General features: G+C 46.4%; 1 protein-coding gene across 1 annotated transcript in view; it reads right to left on the minus strand.

Annotated features, from left to right (window-relative positions):
* Nucleotides 1–13,490, minus strand: part of PLEKHD1 (pleckstrin homology and coiled-coil domain containing D1) — a 53,128-nt gene that overhangs the window by 23,435 nt on the left and 16,203 nt on the right. The window contains exon 2 of the mRNA XM_007535318.2: nt 460–553. Coding sequence (XP_007535380.1) covers nt 460–553 — 94 coding nt within the window. The remainder of the gene's footprint in view (nt 1–459; nt 554–13,490) is intronic.

Raw genomic sequence — 13,490 nt, forward strand, 5'->3', positions numbered from 1 at the left:
CAGGGTCTCTGGGAGTCCTTAATACAAGCCAAGCCCTGCCAGGAACACCCAACTGCCAGGTAGCCAGAAGAGACCCTCAGAGAAAAGGAAAGGCCAGCATAGGCTGGGGGATTGAAGAGTGGGGGCTTGGCTAAGGGTGGGGAAACTGGTTATCTTATGCTTCAAGAAGAACTTGTTGTGGTCTGAGAGGTGGCACAGTGGATAAAGCCTTGGACTCTCAAGCATGAGGTCCTGAGTTCGATTCCTGGCAGCACATGTACCAGAGTGATGTCTGGTTCTTTCTCACACATTCTTCTCCTATCCCTCTCATTAATAAATATTTTTTTAAATATTAAAAAAGAAGAAGAACTTGTTCTCCAGACTGTGCTGGACCAAACAAGGCAATCCCCCGTCCTCCCGGGTTGCCACCACCTGCTGTCCCCGACAAAGCGTCCCCTCCCTGTGATCCCTCAGACTCACCTTAGGATGTATGTTGAAGTATTTATTGGTTTCAAAGCTCTTTTTCTCACTCTCAGAGTAGTAAAGAAGAAAACTTTCTTTGATGATGAAAAACCTACAGCAGAGGAAGGGATGGTAGAAGAAGACTTATCAGAAAAGAAGGGGTGAAGTTTCTTGGGTCAGCAAGAGCTCCCATGAGAGCCTTAACTGCACTGGGAGCCCATAGACACACCGGCTCAGAATCCCACTAACACATTTGGGCCCAGGCCTCAGCAGCCCAACACTGGCATCTGTGGGCACCTGAAGTGAGAAAATCATCACCAGCTCCCAGGTCTGGCTCCCCCAGCCTCCAACCAACACCCTTGGCACAAGAGTCTTCGGTCCCTTCTAGGACTGTCAGCCGCTCATAGTCATTATGGCATAATGATTAGCAAAGCAGCAATATGGCACAATGGTTATGTAAACAGACTCTGGTGCCTGAGGCTCCAAGGTCCCAGGTTCAGTCCCCCACACTACCATAAGCCAAAGCTGCTCTGGTGTATACACACACACACACACACACACACACACACTCACTCACTCACTCCACGATGGGTCTCCTGACAAATGATCCTGAGAGCCACCCATGGAACAGAATGGGGCACCAGGTGTGTGTGGCCAGGCCTGCAGCCTGCATGCTATACCAGGATTCCCTTCTGTCTCAATCTGCTCAACACCCTCCTTCTAGAACTCAGGTCTAACTCCAGACTTCTGGAGACACTCACTAGACTACTGATCAGAGCTGACTAGGACCAAAGACCCAGAACAAGATGATGATTTGGTTACGGGTGAAATATATTGAGGGAAATCTGGAAATGTATGCTTCCAACAACAACAACAACAACAAAATCTTGTAAATCTGGTGTATTGCACCAAAGTAAAAGACTCTGGGGTGGTGTGGGGAGGGTTCAGGTCCTGGAACATGAAGGCAGAGGACCTAATGGGAGTTGTATTGTTATGTGAAGAACTGGGAAATGTTATGCATGTACAAACTATTGTATTTTACTGTTGACCATAAACCATTAATCCCCCAATAAAGAATTTTTTAAAAAAATCTTGTAAATCATTATTTCTTCAATTAAGTGATACTGAAGTTGAAAAGAAAAGGATTAAGTTAATGGAATAAAATTTTTTAAATTGGTCGAATCTTTAAAGAGGCCCCAAGGTTATTCTGCTCATGTTTTCCTCATATACATACTCTTTAGGCAAAGTCATGTGATTTGAGTCAATTATTTATATCTCTAGATTTCCATCTATTCATTCACAAAAAGAAGATGCTAATCCCACTTTGTAAAATTACTGTGAAGATTAAATGAAATAACATCAATTAAAGGATTATCCAAGAATGGAGTTAGAAACATGTTATTATTAATAAAAATAACAACTATTCATGGCATCTTTTTTTTTCCTCCTGGATTACTGATAGGGCTTGATGCTGGCACGAAGAATTCACAGCTCCTGATGGCCATTCCCCCCCATTTTATTGGCTAGGACAGAGAGAGATTGAGAGAGGAAGGTGAGATAGAGAGGGAGGGAGATAGACACCTGCAGACCTGCCTCGCCACTTGAGAAGCTTTCCCCCTGCAGGTAGAGAGTGGGGGCTTGAACTTGGATCTAGGCAGGTCCTTGTACATAATAATACTATGTATACTTAACAGGGTGCACCGCCACCTGGCCCCCCTCATAATATTCTTTACGAAAGAAGGAGGAGGGCGTAGACAGCATAATGGTTATGCAAACATACTCTAATGCCTAAGGCTCCAAAGTCCTAAATTCAATCCCCTGCACCACCATAAACTAGAGCTGAGCAGTGCTCTGGTAAAAAGTAAAAAGTAAGAAAGAAAAGGAAAAAAAAAAAAAAGGAGGTGGAGGAGACACCAAGCCCTCTCTAGGTGGCAATGCGAGTTCTTCAACGCTCTGAGGCGCAGGGGCATCCAGACAGGCAGACTCCTTTCCCCAGAGCCCCGCCTGAAGCCACTGCTATAATGATGGGGTGCGGCTGCAGGAAGCAGGAGTCAGCTCACGGCATCCAACAGTGATGGATGGCCTGTGACTCGACATCAGGACAGTGGAACCTTCAGACCATGAAAATCATCAGTGCTACAAAACAGTGTTCCACCCTCTACATGCACAAAAAACACCCCCACCACTGCACTGGTTAAACATGTCCTGTTATGTGAGACTTGCAAAGTGACTGGTGGGCACCAACCAGCCACTGAGGCATTCAGCCTGTGAATTTCTGAAGGTCCCACCACCAAGTGATTGATCTTTCCTGAGGTCACAGCTGCTGTTGTGGGGTCCCTGGGACTGCTGCCAGCTGCCCCAAGGAAGTAGTGCCTCCAGTTTTTGTCCTTTGGTGTGAGCTTCACCACCACCCCCTTTTTTTTTTTTGCACAAACCTTCTGGCCTACCCATCAGGATACCAAATGCAGCTATGTAGAACTTGGAGGTGACAGCCTATTAATGCTAAGGTTTCCATCCTCACCTCCACCCCATCCCCTGCCATCTTCCCCAAGTGAAGAAAGCACTTGTGTGGTGGTGCATCTTATCACGTTACCCCATGCAAGGACCCATGTTTGAGACTCCTCTCCCCACCTGCAGGGGAGGAGCTTCACAAGCAGTACAGCAGGTCTGCAGATGTCTCTCTCTCTCTCCTCCCCATCTCCCTCTCTCCCCTCAATTTCTCTCTGTCCTATCCCATTAAAAATTAGAAAGAGGGAGCCAGGCAGTAGTGCAGTGAGTTAGGCTCACCTGGCGCAAAGTGCAAGGACCAGAGTAAGGATCCTGGTTCGAGCCCCCGGCTCCCCACCTGCAGGGGAGTCGCTTCACAGGTGGTGAAGCAGGTCTGCAGGTGTCCATCTTTCTCTCCCCCTCTCTGTCTTCCCCTCCTCTCTCCATTTCTCTCTGTCCTATCCAACAACAATGACATCGATAACAACAATAATAACTACAATAAAACAAGAACAACAAAAGGGAACAAATAAATATAAATTTTAAAAAAAATTAGAAAGAAGAAAAAGGGGGGAAATGACTGGTGGGAGTGGTGGATTCATAGTGCCAGCACCAAACCCAGCAATAACCCTGGTGGCAAAAACAGAAAACAAATAAAACAAGAGAAAGCATATGAACGTCACCTTCTGCAGAATGGCAGGGACCTCGTAGGCCTTCCAGCCCCTGACCCGTGACCATTCTCCTCTTTCCCACTGTGCCTGCCCTTCAATGTCTGCCCCAGGGAAGCCCTGAGCTCACTGTCCCTGCTGCCCTCTCGTGCACATGCTCCTGCATAGGACAGTCCTGACCTCCCTAGAATGTTCTCCCCTCTTGCTCTTCTTCAGGCTGAGCCCTTCCCACCCTTGATGAGCAACCCAGCCCACTCTGCTATCCCAGCATCTCCTGCACTTGGGGCCCTGCACCACAGCCAGTCTGCTGTACTCCGTCTGTCCTGGGGGGTTCTAGGCAGTGTACCCCCTCAATCCCATGAGCCAAGGGAAATGTCCCCTGCCTGTTTCGAGCAGTTAAGAGCACGCATGGGCATTGGCATCTGTCATGCCATAGCCAAGGGACCCTGAGCAGATTAGGTTGCCTCTCTGAGCTTCAGTTTATCTTCCTATAGAATGGGGGAAGGGGAGATAACAGCTATCTCTAGTTACTGTGAGAATCAAATGAGACTGGGACCGGGTGGTGGTGCACCTTTTTGAGTGTACATGTTACAGTACTCAAGGTCCCAGGTTCAAGCCCCTGGTCCCCACCTGCAAGGGGAAAGCTTTGAGAGTGGTGAAGCAGGGCTGTAGGTATCACTCTCTCTCTCTCCCTTCCTAACACCCCTCCTTCCCTCGAAATTTCTCTGTCTCTATCCAATAAATATATAAAGATTAAAAAATTTTTTTGTTTAATGAGACTATGATTTCCAGAATTGCAGAGGGACCTGTGTCTTGGCTGAGTGTCATGTCTAAATTTGCCCTCCCAACCCCCCACACACAAGTGTGTGAAAGGGAGCAGAGGATCTCCTGCTCCCCTTTCAATAGCTTCCAAAATGCTGCTATGGATCAAATGTGTCCCCAAAAATTCAAATACTGAAATACTAACTCCCAATATCACTATGGTGATCGTGGTTAAGAAGTTAAAAGAGTAGGACCCTAATCCAAAAGGACCATAGCCTTACAAGAAGAGGAGTGAAAGCCAGGGAGATAGCACAGTCTCTCTGAGCACCAAATTGCATGCGTGAGGCCCCAAGTTCAGTGCCCGGCACCGCCACATGCCAGAACTGAGCAGAGTTCTGGTCTCTCTTCCTCTTCTTTCATCCCCTCTTTTACTATAAAATAAGTGTAAGAGCAAAGGCCTTTCTCTGTCTCTCTTCTTTGCCCTTCTTCTTTCCACAGTGAGAAGGCAGATGTCTGCAAGCCGGGAAGAGAGCCCCATCAAAACCGCCACCATGATCTCAGACTTCCGAACAACAGAGCTACAAAAAAGACATTTCTATTGTTTAATCATCCAGTCTAAGAGCTTTTGTTACGACACTTTGGGTTTTTTTTTAATATTTATTTATTTTTCCCCCTTTTTTGTTGTTGCCCTTGTTGTTTTTCATTGTTGTAGTAGTTATTATTATTGTTACTGATGTCATTGTCATTGTTAGATAGGACAGAGCGAAATGGAGTGAGGAGGGGAAGACAGAGAGGAAGACAGAAAGATAGACACCTGCAGACCTGCTTCATTGTTTGTGAAGCGACTCCCCTGCAGGTGGGGAGCCAGGGGCTGGAATCGGGATCCTTACGCAGGTCCTTGTGCTTTGCTCCACGTACGCTTAACCCGCTGTGCTACTGCCCGACTCCCTGTTATGACACTTTGATCAGATTAAGACATACCTTCTTGCTCTCCTGATGCTTTGGAAGCCACTCCACACTGAGGACTAAGCACTGTCAGGGTTTAGAGGGCTGGAGGGTGCAGATCATCTGGGGTCATGTGAATAGAGAAAGAACATGGGCGCAGGGGCAAACAATTCCCATCTGTCCAACTCCGACAAGCCTCCAGCCCTGCTGAGCCTCCCTTTCCAAGCTCCCTAGACAATGCAAGTGCAAACACTGGTCTCTGGGGGCTGCTGAGAAGATGCATTTATTGATTCAACAAATAACTGCTGAGTTTTTACTTTGCACCAGGGATAGACTCGTGGACTGCATAGGTGCCCCTGCTGGCAGCCACACTGAGTGAGTGAATGTGTTATAAGGCAAAGGGAGGGCATCAGGAAGCAGATGCTGGTGAACACTGGGGAGGAAGATAAAGCCAGATACCAGTCAGGCCAGGGAGATATGGAGTCAGGAGGTCCTGGTTAAAATGCTGACACTTTTAAGATTCTTTATTATTTATTTATTTCCTTTTTGTTGCCCTTATTGTTTTTATTGTTGTTGTAGTTATGATTGTTGTTGTTACTGATATTGTCATTGTTGGATCAGACAGAGAGAAATGGAGAGAAGAGGGGAAGACAACAGAGGGGGAGAGAAAGACTGACACCTTCAGACCTGCTTCACCACCTGTGAAGCGAGCCCCCAGCTCTCCACCTGCAGGGATCCTTCAGCCGGTCCTTGCATTTTGCACCATGTTTGCTTAACCTGCAGCGCTACCGCCGCCGGACTCCCAATAATTTATTATTTAAAGAAGTATTTATTTAGGGCAGGGGAGATGGCATAATGGTTATGGCTCCACACTCCCAAATTCAATCCTCCCCTATCACCACCAGACACCAGAACTGAGAAATGCTCTATGGGGGGGGGGGGGAACAAGTATATATATATGTGTGTGTGTGTGTGTGTGTGTGTTTATAAAGGATAGAGAGAACCACTCTGGCACATGCAATTCAAGGGATCAGACTCAGGACCCTAGGCATCAGGGTCCAACACTTAGTCCACTGCACCACCTCCCAGGTCATAAAATAGTGACATTGGAGGAGTAATCATTCCAGGCAGAGGAACTACAGGTGCAAAGGTCCTGGTGGAAGTGGCCCAACTTTAGAAGGAAGAACTGCAGCAGAGAGGTAGACAGCAGCTGCGACAGAGGGAACCAGGCAGACAGCAGCTGGGCTACACCAAATAAAGGCTGTGGGCTACCATGATTGGAATCAGGGTCAAATTAGTGTTTTCTTATCTCAATTTATGTCAAGCAGATACCTCTGCTAATGCTTTTAACACTGTCATTCCCTCAGGCAAGTGCGGTCTGCATCTACAAGGGCAGAGAAGCAGAAAGGTGATGTGACTCACTGGGAGTCACTGCTGGGGCTGAGTGTCTTTCTCTGAGTAAGACAAACGTTAGAGAGTCCGGAGCAGAGCAACATGATCTGATTCCCACTGTCAAAGTTCTACCCAGTTGCCATGTTGAGAAGGGACTGTCAAGGTCAAAGGCAGGGGTATTTCAGGAGCTCTTTCCACAGCCCTTGGGGAGGAAGGATCTAGTGGGTGAAGACATAAAGTCTGGGGGCTGGTTGGTCACACACCTGGTTAAGTGCACATGTTGCCATGCTCAAGGATGCAGGTTCAAGTCCCTGGTCCCTCCTTGCAGGGGGCAAGCTTCACAAGTGGTAAAGCAGGGCTGCAGGTGTCACTCTATCTCTCTCCTTTGTCTCCCTTCCTTCTCAATTTTCACTATGTCCTATCAAATGAAATAAATAGTTAAAAATACTTTTTAAAAAGATATATAAAGTCCATAGCATTTGCCTGGCACAAATGTGCCCAAATGTCACAACCTTTCTCCTTTTACCCTCTGGAAGAGGACATAGAAAAAGGCAGGAAAGACAGAAGTCAAAAGAAGGTTTTGAGGGACTGGGGACAGTGCCCCTGGCAGAGCATACATGTTACCACATTCAAGGGCCTGGGTTCAAGCCCTTATTTCCACCTGCAGGGGGATAGCTTCATGAGCAGTGAAACAGTGCTGCAGGTGTCTGTGTCTCTCCTTATCTCCCCCTTCCCTCTTGATTTCTCTTTTTATGCAATAAATTATATGTTTATATATATATATGTAGGCTTTGTGTGACCTAGGAAGTGGTGCAGTAGATAAAGTGCTGGATTCTCAGGGGCCAGGTGGTAGTGTAGCAGGTTAAGCGCACATGGCTCAAAGTGCAAGGACCAGCGAACGGATCCCAGTTTGAGCCCCCCACTCCCCACCTGCAGGGGGGGTCACTTCACAGGCAGTGAAGCAGGTCTGCTGGTGTCTGTCTTTATCTCCCCCTCTCTGCCTTCCCTTCCGCTCTCGACTTCTCTCTGTCCTATACAACAACAACAACGATAGTAAATGCAATAAAAGGGGAAAAATAGCCTCTGGGAGCAGTGTATTTGTAGTGCAGTACAAAAAAAAAAAAAGCTGGATTCAAGTGTGAGGTTCTGAGTTTTGATCCCTGGCATATGTCAGAGTGCACTCTGGTTCTCTCTTCCTTTCTCTCATAAATAAACAAATAAAGCAGGTTTTGCTCCAAACCAGTTAGACTTCAGCAGGATGCCCATGCACCACAGGCCCCACCCCACCCCCAAGACCCTCCAGGCAGTATGTGCCAAGTGTGGTGTGATTCCAATGTCCTCAGCTTTGTCTGGGTGGGAGTGGCAGTTCAAAGGAAGTGAGCTCACACAGACCTGGGTTGGGGGGCATAGGGGAGGGAACGCTCCTCAGCTGGCAGGAATGAGGCACCTCTGGCAAGCACACTCCTAGGATCCAAAGGTCTGGTTTTGCTTATATGCCTATCTGGGTGACCCACTGCTCCAGCTAACAGCTTCACTGCTTCTCAGCAAGTGGGGGCCCCTGGATCCAAAACCAAAGAACAGTCTCTTCTCAACCTTCCCTTTAAAAGTCCCTTGGGGGGGAAAAAACACAACAACTCTCATGCCCGAGGCTCTAATGTTACAGGTTCAATCTCCTGCACCACCACAAGTCAAGAGGTGAGCAGAGCTTGACTATCTTTCTCTTTGTATCTCTCTTTCATTCATTAAAGTAAAACAAAGGGAGTCGGGTGGTAGCGCAGCAGGTTAAGCGCAGGTGGCGCAAAGCACAGGACCGGCATAAGGATCTCGGTTCGAGCCCCCGGCTCCCCACCTGCAGGGGAGTCACTTCACAGGCAGTGAAGGATGTCTGTAGATATCTATCTTTCTCTCCCCCTCTCTCCCCTCCCCATCTCTCTCCATTTCTCTCTGTCCTATCCAACAACGATGACATTGATAACAACAATAACTACAACAATAACACAACAAGAGCAACAAAAATAAATAAATAAATAAATAAATAAATATTAGGAAAAAAGTCTTTTATAAAAATTTTAAAAATAAAGTAAAACAAATAAAATGCACTTTTAAAAGAAACACATAAGTACATCACAAAGTCCCCTGGCTCCAGAGGCTCTCATTAGGTCTGTAAGCCAGGGATCACCTCCTGTAAGGCCCCACAGGCCTATGCAGGGTATTTGCCTCTAGTCCTGAGTGCCCCATATGTATCAGAGTACTTGATCTACGCAACAAACCTGGAAGGTAGGGCTTTCTGTTCCCATTTTACAGAGGAGGAAATTGAGGCTCAAGCGGAAGTGATATGTGTAAGGTCACAGCCAGGGGAGAGGCAGAGCTGGGTCCAGAACTCACAGAAAGCCCCGTTCTGACTCCTCGTACCACACTGACTCAGGAGCTACTTCTTAATTTGTGTCAGCCCCTGGGCATTAATGAACAGGGTAGGGACAGCAGATGACAAGGCTGAGGTAGCTGAGGGTCAGAGCTCTGCCACTTACCAGCGATGTGATGAGAGCAAGTCACCTGCTCTCTCTAAGCCTTAACTTGAGGATGATACGTTTCCTAGGGTTGTCAGGATAATTAAATGAGTGTATTCACACAAAGACTTAGAATAACATGCAACATGATATTCAATAAATGTTTACTTCTAGTATTATTCTTTATTATTAGTAGACTCAGTGTCTCCTGTAGTCTCCCCAACTCTTTTCCTCTTTTTAAAATGTTTTTTAAAAAATAGGGGTTTGGGCGGTAGCACAGCAGGCTAAGTACACACGGCACAGAGCACAAAGACCGGTGTAAGGATCCTGGTTCAAGCCCACAGCTCCCCACCTACAGGGGGGATCACTTCACAAGCAGTGAAGCAGGTCTGCAGGTGTCTATCTTTCTCTTCTCTATTTTTCTCTGTCCTACCCAACAACATCAATGGCAACAATAACAATAATGACAACAACAAAGACAACAAAATGGGATAAAATGGCCTCCAGGAGCAGTGGATTTGTGGCGTAGGCACCAAGCCCCAGCAATAACCCTGGAGGCAAAAAATAATAATAATAATAAGAGATTTTTTTATTATCTTAATGTATTGGATAGAGATAGCCAGAAATTGAGAGGAAAGAGGGTGATAGAAAGGCACAGAGACAGAGAGACCCCTGCAGCCCTGCTTCACCGCTCACAAAGCTTTCCCCCTGCAGGTGGGAACAAGGGCTAGAACCAGGGTCCTTGCGCGCTGTAACGTGTGCTCAGCTAGGTGCGCCACCACCTGCTCCCTTTAAAATATTTTTATTAGTAACTAAGTAACGGTTCGCAAGATTATAAGATAACAGAGATACAATTCACACCACACCCACCACCAGAGTGGTGTGCCTCCCCCACCCCATGCCCATCTCCCACAGCCCCAGTCTTCACAAACTAGTAGAGATACTCTGGCTACTTCTTCTTTTGCTGTTGTTTTGCAAGTCTGTGTGTTCCCATTCTCTATATTCCACAAATGAACAAAACCATCTGGCAGTTTTGTCTTTCACCTCCCCATTTAATTCTGTTAACATAATCACTTCCAGTTCCATCCATTTTGTTCCAATGGGTCCAGTATCATTTTTCAAATGGCTGACTAGTATTACCCCATAACATCTTTTATCTAGTTGCCTGTCGATGAACATCTCAGCTGCTACCACTCGTCAGCTATGTGAGTAATGCAGCTATAAGCACAGGAGGGCATGTGTCCATTTGCATTAGTATATTCTTGTTCTTTGTAAATTTAATTTATTTATAAAATAAAAAAGAGAATATATCAACAAAACCATAGAATAAGAGGGGGTGAAATTTCACACATTTCCCACCACCAAAGTGCCATATCTTGTGCCCTCCATTGGAAATTTCCTATTCTTTATTTCACTGGGTTGTTATGGGGGTGCAGAAGGTGGGAGGTCTGGCTTCTACAATTGCTTCTCCACTGAACATGGGCATTGACAGGCTGATCCATACTCACAGCCTGTCCCTATCTTTCCCTACTGTTATTTGGATAAATACCATAAATACCATAAATACCCATGCTCCCAGTGGCAGGAGCTCTTGCTTCTAGGCCAGCTGACCAACTCCCTGCAGCTGCCCCTCCCTTCTGTCAGAAGTCTGTCTAGGGTCACCCTCCGTCCTGGGAACAGATCTTTCCAATCTTAAACCTCAGGACAGAGGGTCCTAACCAGGAGCTATTCACCCTAGGGGGCTACAGTGGAGTCCAGGGAGCATGTGTGAGGTACGGGGTCTGCATCAACTCTGGTCATCTTCACTCCCTCTTAATGATGTTTTTGCAACTTCTAGATTAAGGAGTATTTACAAAGTGCCAAGACGTGCTACAAAGTGCTCTACTATCTGGGTCTTATCTAAATCTCTGAAAACTAAACAAACCACCACCAACAACAACAACCAAAAAAAGGTGGGGGCGGGGGTAGATCATGGTGCACCTGGTTAAGTGCACACACTACAGTGCACAAGGACCAGGATTCAGACCCTGGTTCCCACCGGCAGGAGGAAATCTTCACAAATAGTTAAGCAAGACTGCAAAGTATCTGTCTCTTTCCCTGTCTCTCCTCTCCTCTCTCAATTTCTCTGTTTCTATCCAATAATAAACAAACAAACAAATAAATAAGATTTAAAAATAAATTTACAAAAGGAGATTATTTGCTTTTCCTTTTTTTGGTAAGGAAACGGAGGCACAGAAGTTATGCAAGTAATAAGTGGCAAACTTGAAATTTGCTCAACTGATAACAAAGTTCATGGCCTCAACTGCGTGTTCTACAGTACCCTCCAAATAACTACAGCTGTCCCCTTTCATCTCTGCACCTGGCCCTCCTCACTGTACGTGGCCCTTCTCATCACTTCTGGAACTAGTTTCTGCAAAGGACAGCAAGCTCCTGGTCAGCTCAGGCCAGAAAGCATTAGCAAGTCACTTGTTATTCTCTGCCCTCTCAACAACAACTGTGGTTGTTATTGTTGTCATTGCTGTTTTTGTTGTTGGACAGGACAGGAAAGAAGGTGTACAAGTCAGCAATTTAAAATGCGGCTGTGAGTGGGGCAACAGCAGAATGGCTATGCAAAAGATCATGCCTGAGGCTCTGAAGTCCCAAATTCAATCCCCAGACCACCATAAACCAGAACTGAGTAGTGCTCTGATAAAATATTTTTTAAAAAATTGTTATATATTATTTATTTATTGGATAGTCAGAAATCAAGAGGGAAGAGGGAGAAAGAGCCAGAGAGACACCTGCAGCACTGCTTCACCAGTTGCAAAGCTTTCCGCCCTGCAGGTGAGGACTGGAAACTGAAACTCTGGTTCTTGTGCATTGTAACATGTACGCTCAACCAGGTGGTAACCCACCCAGCCCTTGGTAAAAAGGTAATTTAAAAGTAACTGATAAGGCCAGAAGATAGCTCAGCCAGGAGAACTCACACTCTTTTCCTACCCATGCTCCAGTGGCAGGAGCTCTTGCTTCCAGGCCAGCTGAGCAACTCCCTGCAGCTGCCCTTCCCTTCTGTCAGAAGTCTGTCCAGGGTCACCCTCCATCCTGGGCACCTGAGGTCTGGAGTTTGAGCCCCCAGTGCCAAGTGAAAGCACTGTGCATGACACCAGGGGAAGCTTCACGAACCATGGGGCTGCGGTGTGGTTGCTCTTCCTCTTTCTCCTTCTCTCTGAAATTAAGAAGGAAAAATGGGGAGTCGGGTGGTAGCACAGCAGGTTAAGTGCAGGTGGCACAAAGCACAAGGACCGGCATAAGAATCCTGGTTCCCCGCCAGCGGGGAAGTCGCTTCACAAGTGGTGAAGCAGGTCTGCAGGTGTCTATTCTCTCCTCCTCTCTCGATTTCTCTCTGCCCTATCCAACAACGACATCAATAATAACAACAACAATAACTGTAACAATAAAACAAGGGCAACAAAAGGGAAATAAATAAATATTTTTAAAAAAAATTTTAAGGGAGTCGGGCGGTAGCGCAGTGGGTTAAGCGCAGGTGACGCAAAGCGCAAGGACCAGCGTAAGGATCCGGGTTCCAGCCTCCGGCTCCCCACCTGCAGGGGAGTCGCTTCACAGGTGGTGAAGCAGGTCTGCAGCTGTCTATCTTTCTCTCCCCCCTCTGTCTTCCCCTCCTCTCTCCATTTCTCTCTGTCCTATCCAGTAACAACCACATCAATAACAACGACAATAATAACTACAACAACAATAAAAAAAGACAAGGGCAACAAAAGGGAAAATAAATAAATAAAATTAAAAAAAAAAATTTTTTTTAAGAAGGGGATTCGGGCTGTAGCGCAGCAGGTTAAGCGCAGGTGGTACAAAGCACAAGGACCGGCATAAGGATCCCGGTTCAAGCCCTGGCTCCCCACCTGCAGGGGAGTTGCTTCACAAGCGGTGAAACAGGTCTGCAGGTGTCTGTCTTTCTCTCCCCATCTCTGTCTTCCCCTCCTCTCTCCATTTCTCTTTGTCTTATCCAACAACAATGACATCAATAACAATAATAATAACTACAACAATAAAAAAAAGAAGAGAATCACTTTAAAAAAAAAGAAGGAAAAATGAAGAGTCTTTTGGGAGTTGTGGAACCACATAGGTGATGTTATACAATAAAATAAATAAAAGCTGTCTCTCTCAGCCTCCTCCCTGCTGCCAAACACTGTTAGAGTGGCAATATTATGGGTTACTCAATGAGTTCTCACATGAGCCAGATGAGGTAAGTGGAGCACAGAGACGTTAAATAATATGGCCCAGATCACACAGC

Source organism: Erinaceus europaeus, chromosome 16 (genome assembly GCF_950295315.1).
Source record: "Erinaceus europaeus chromosome 16, mEriEur2.1, whole genome shotgun sequence".
In the NCBI taxonomy this organism is placed as follows: Eukaryota; Metazoa; Chordata; class Mammalia; order Eulipotyphla; family Erinaceidae; genus Erinaceus; species Erinaceus europaeus.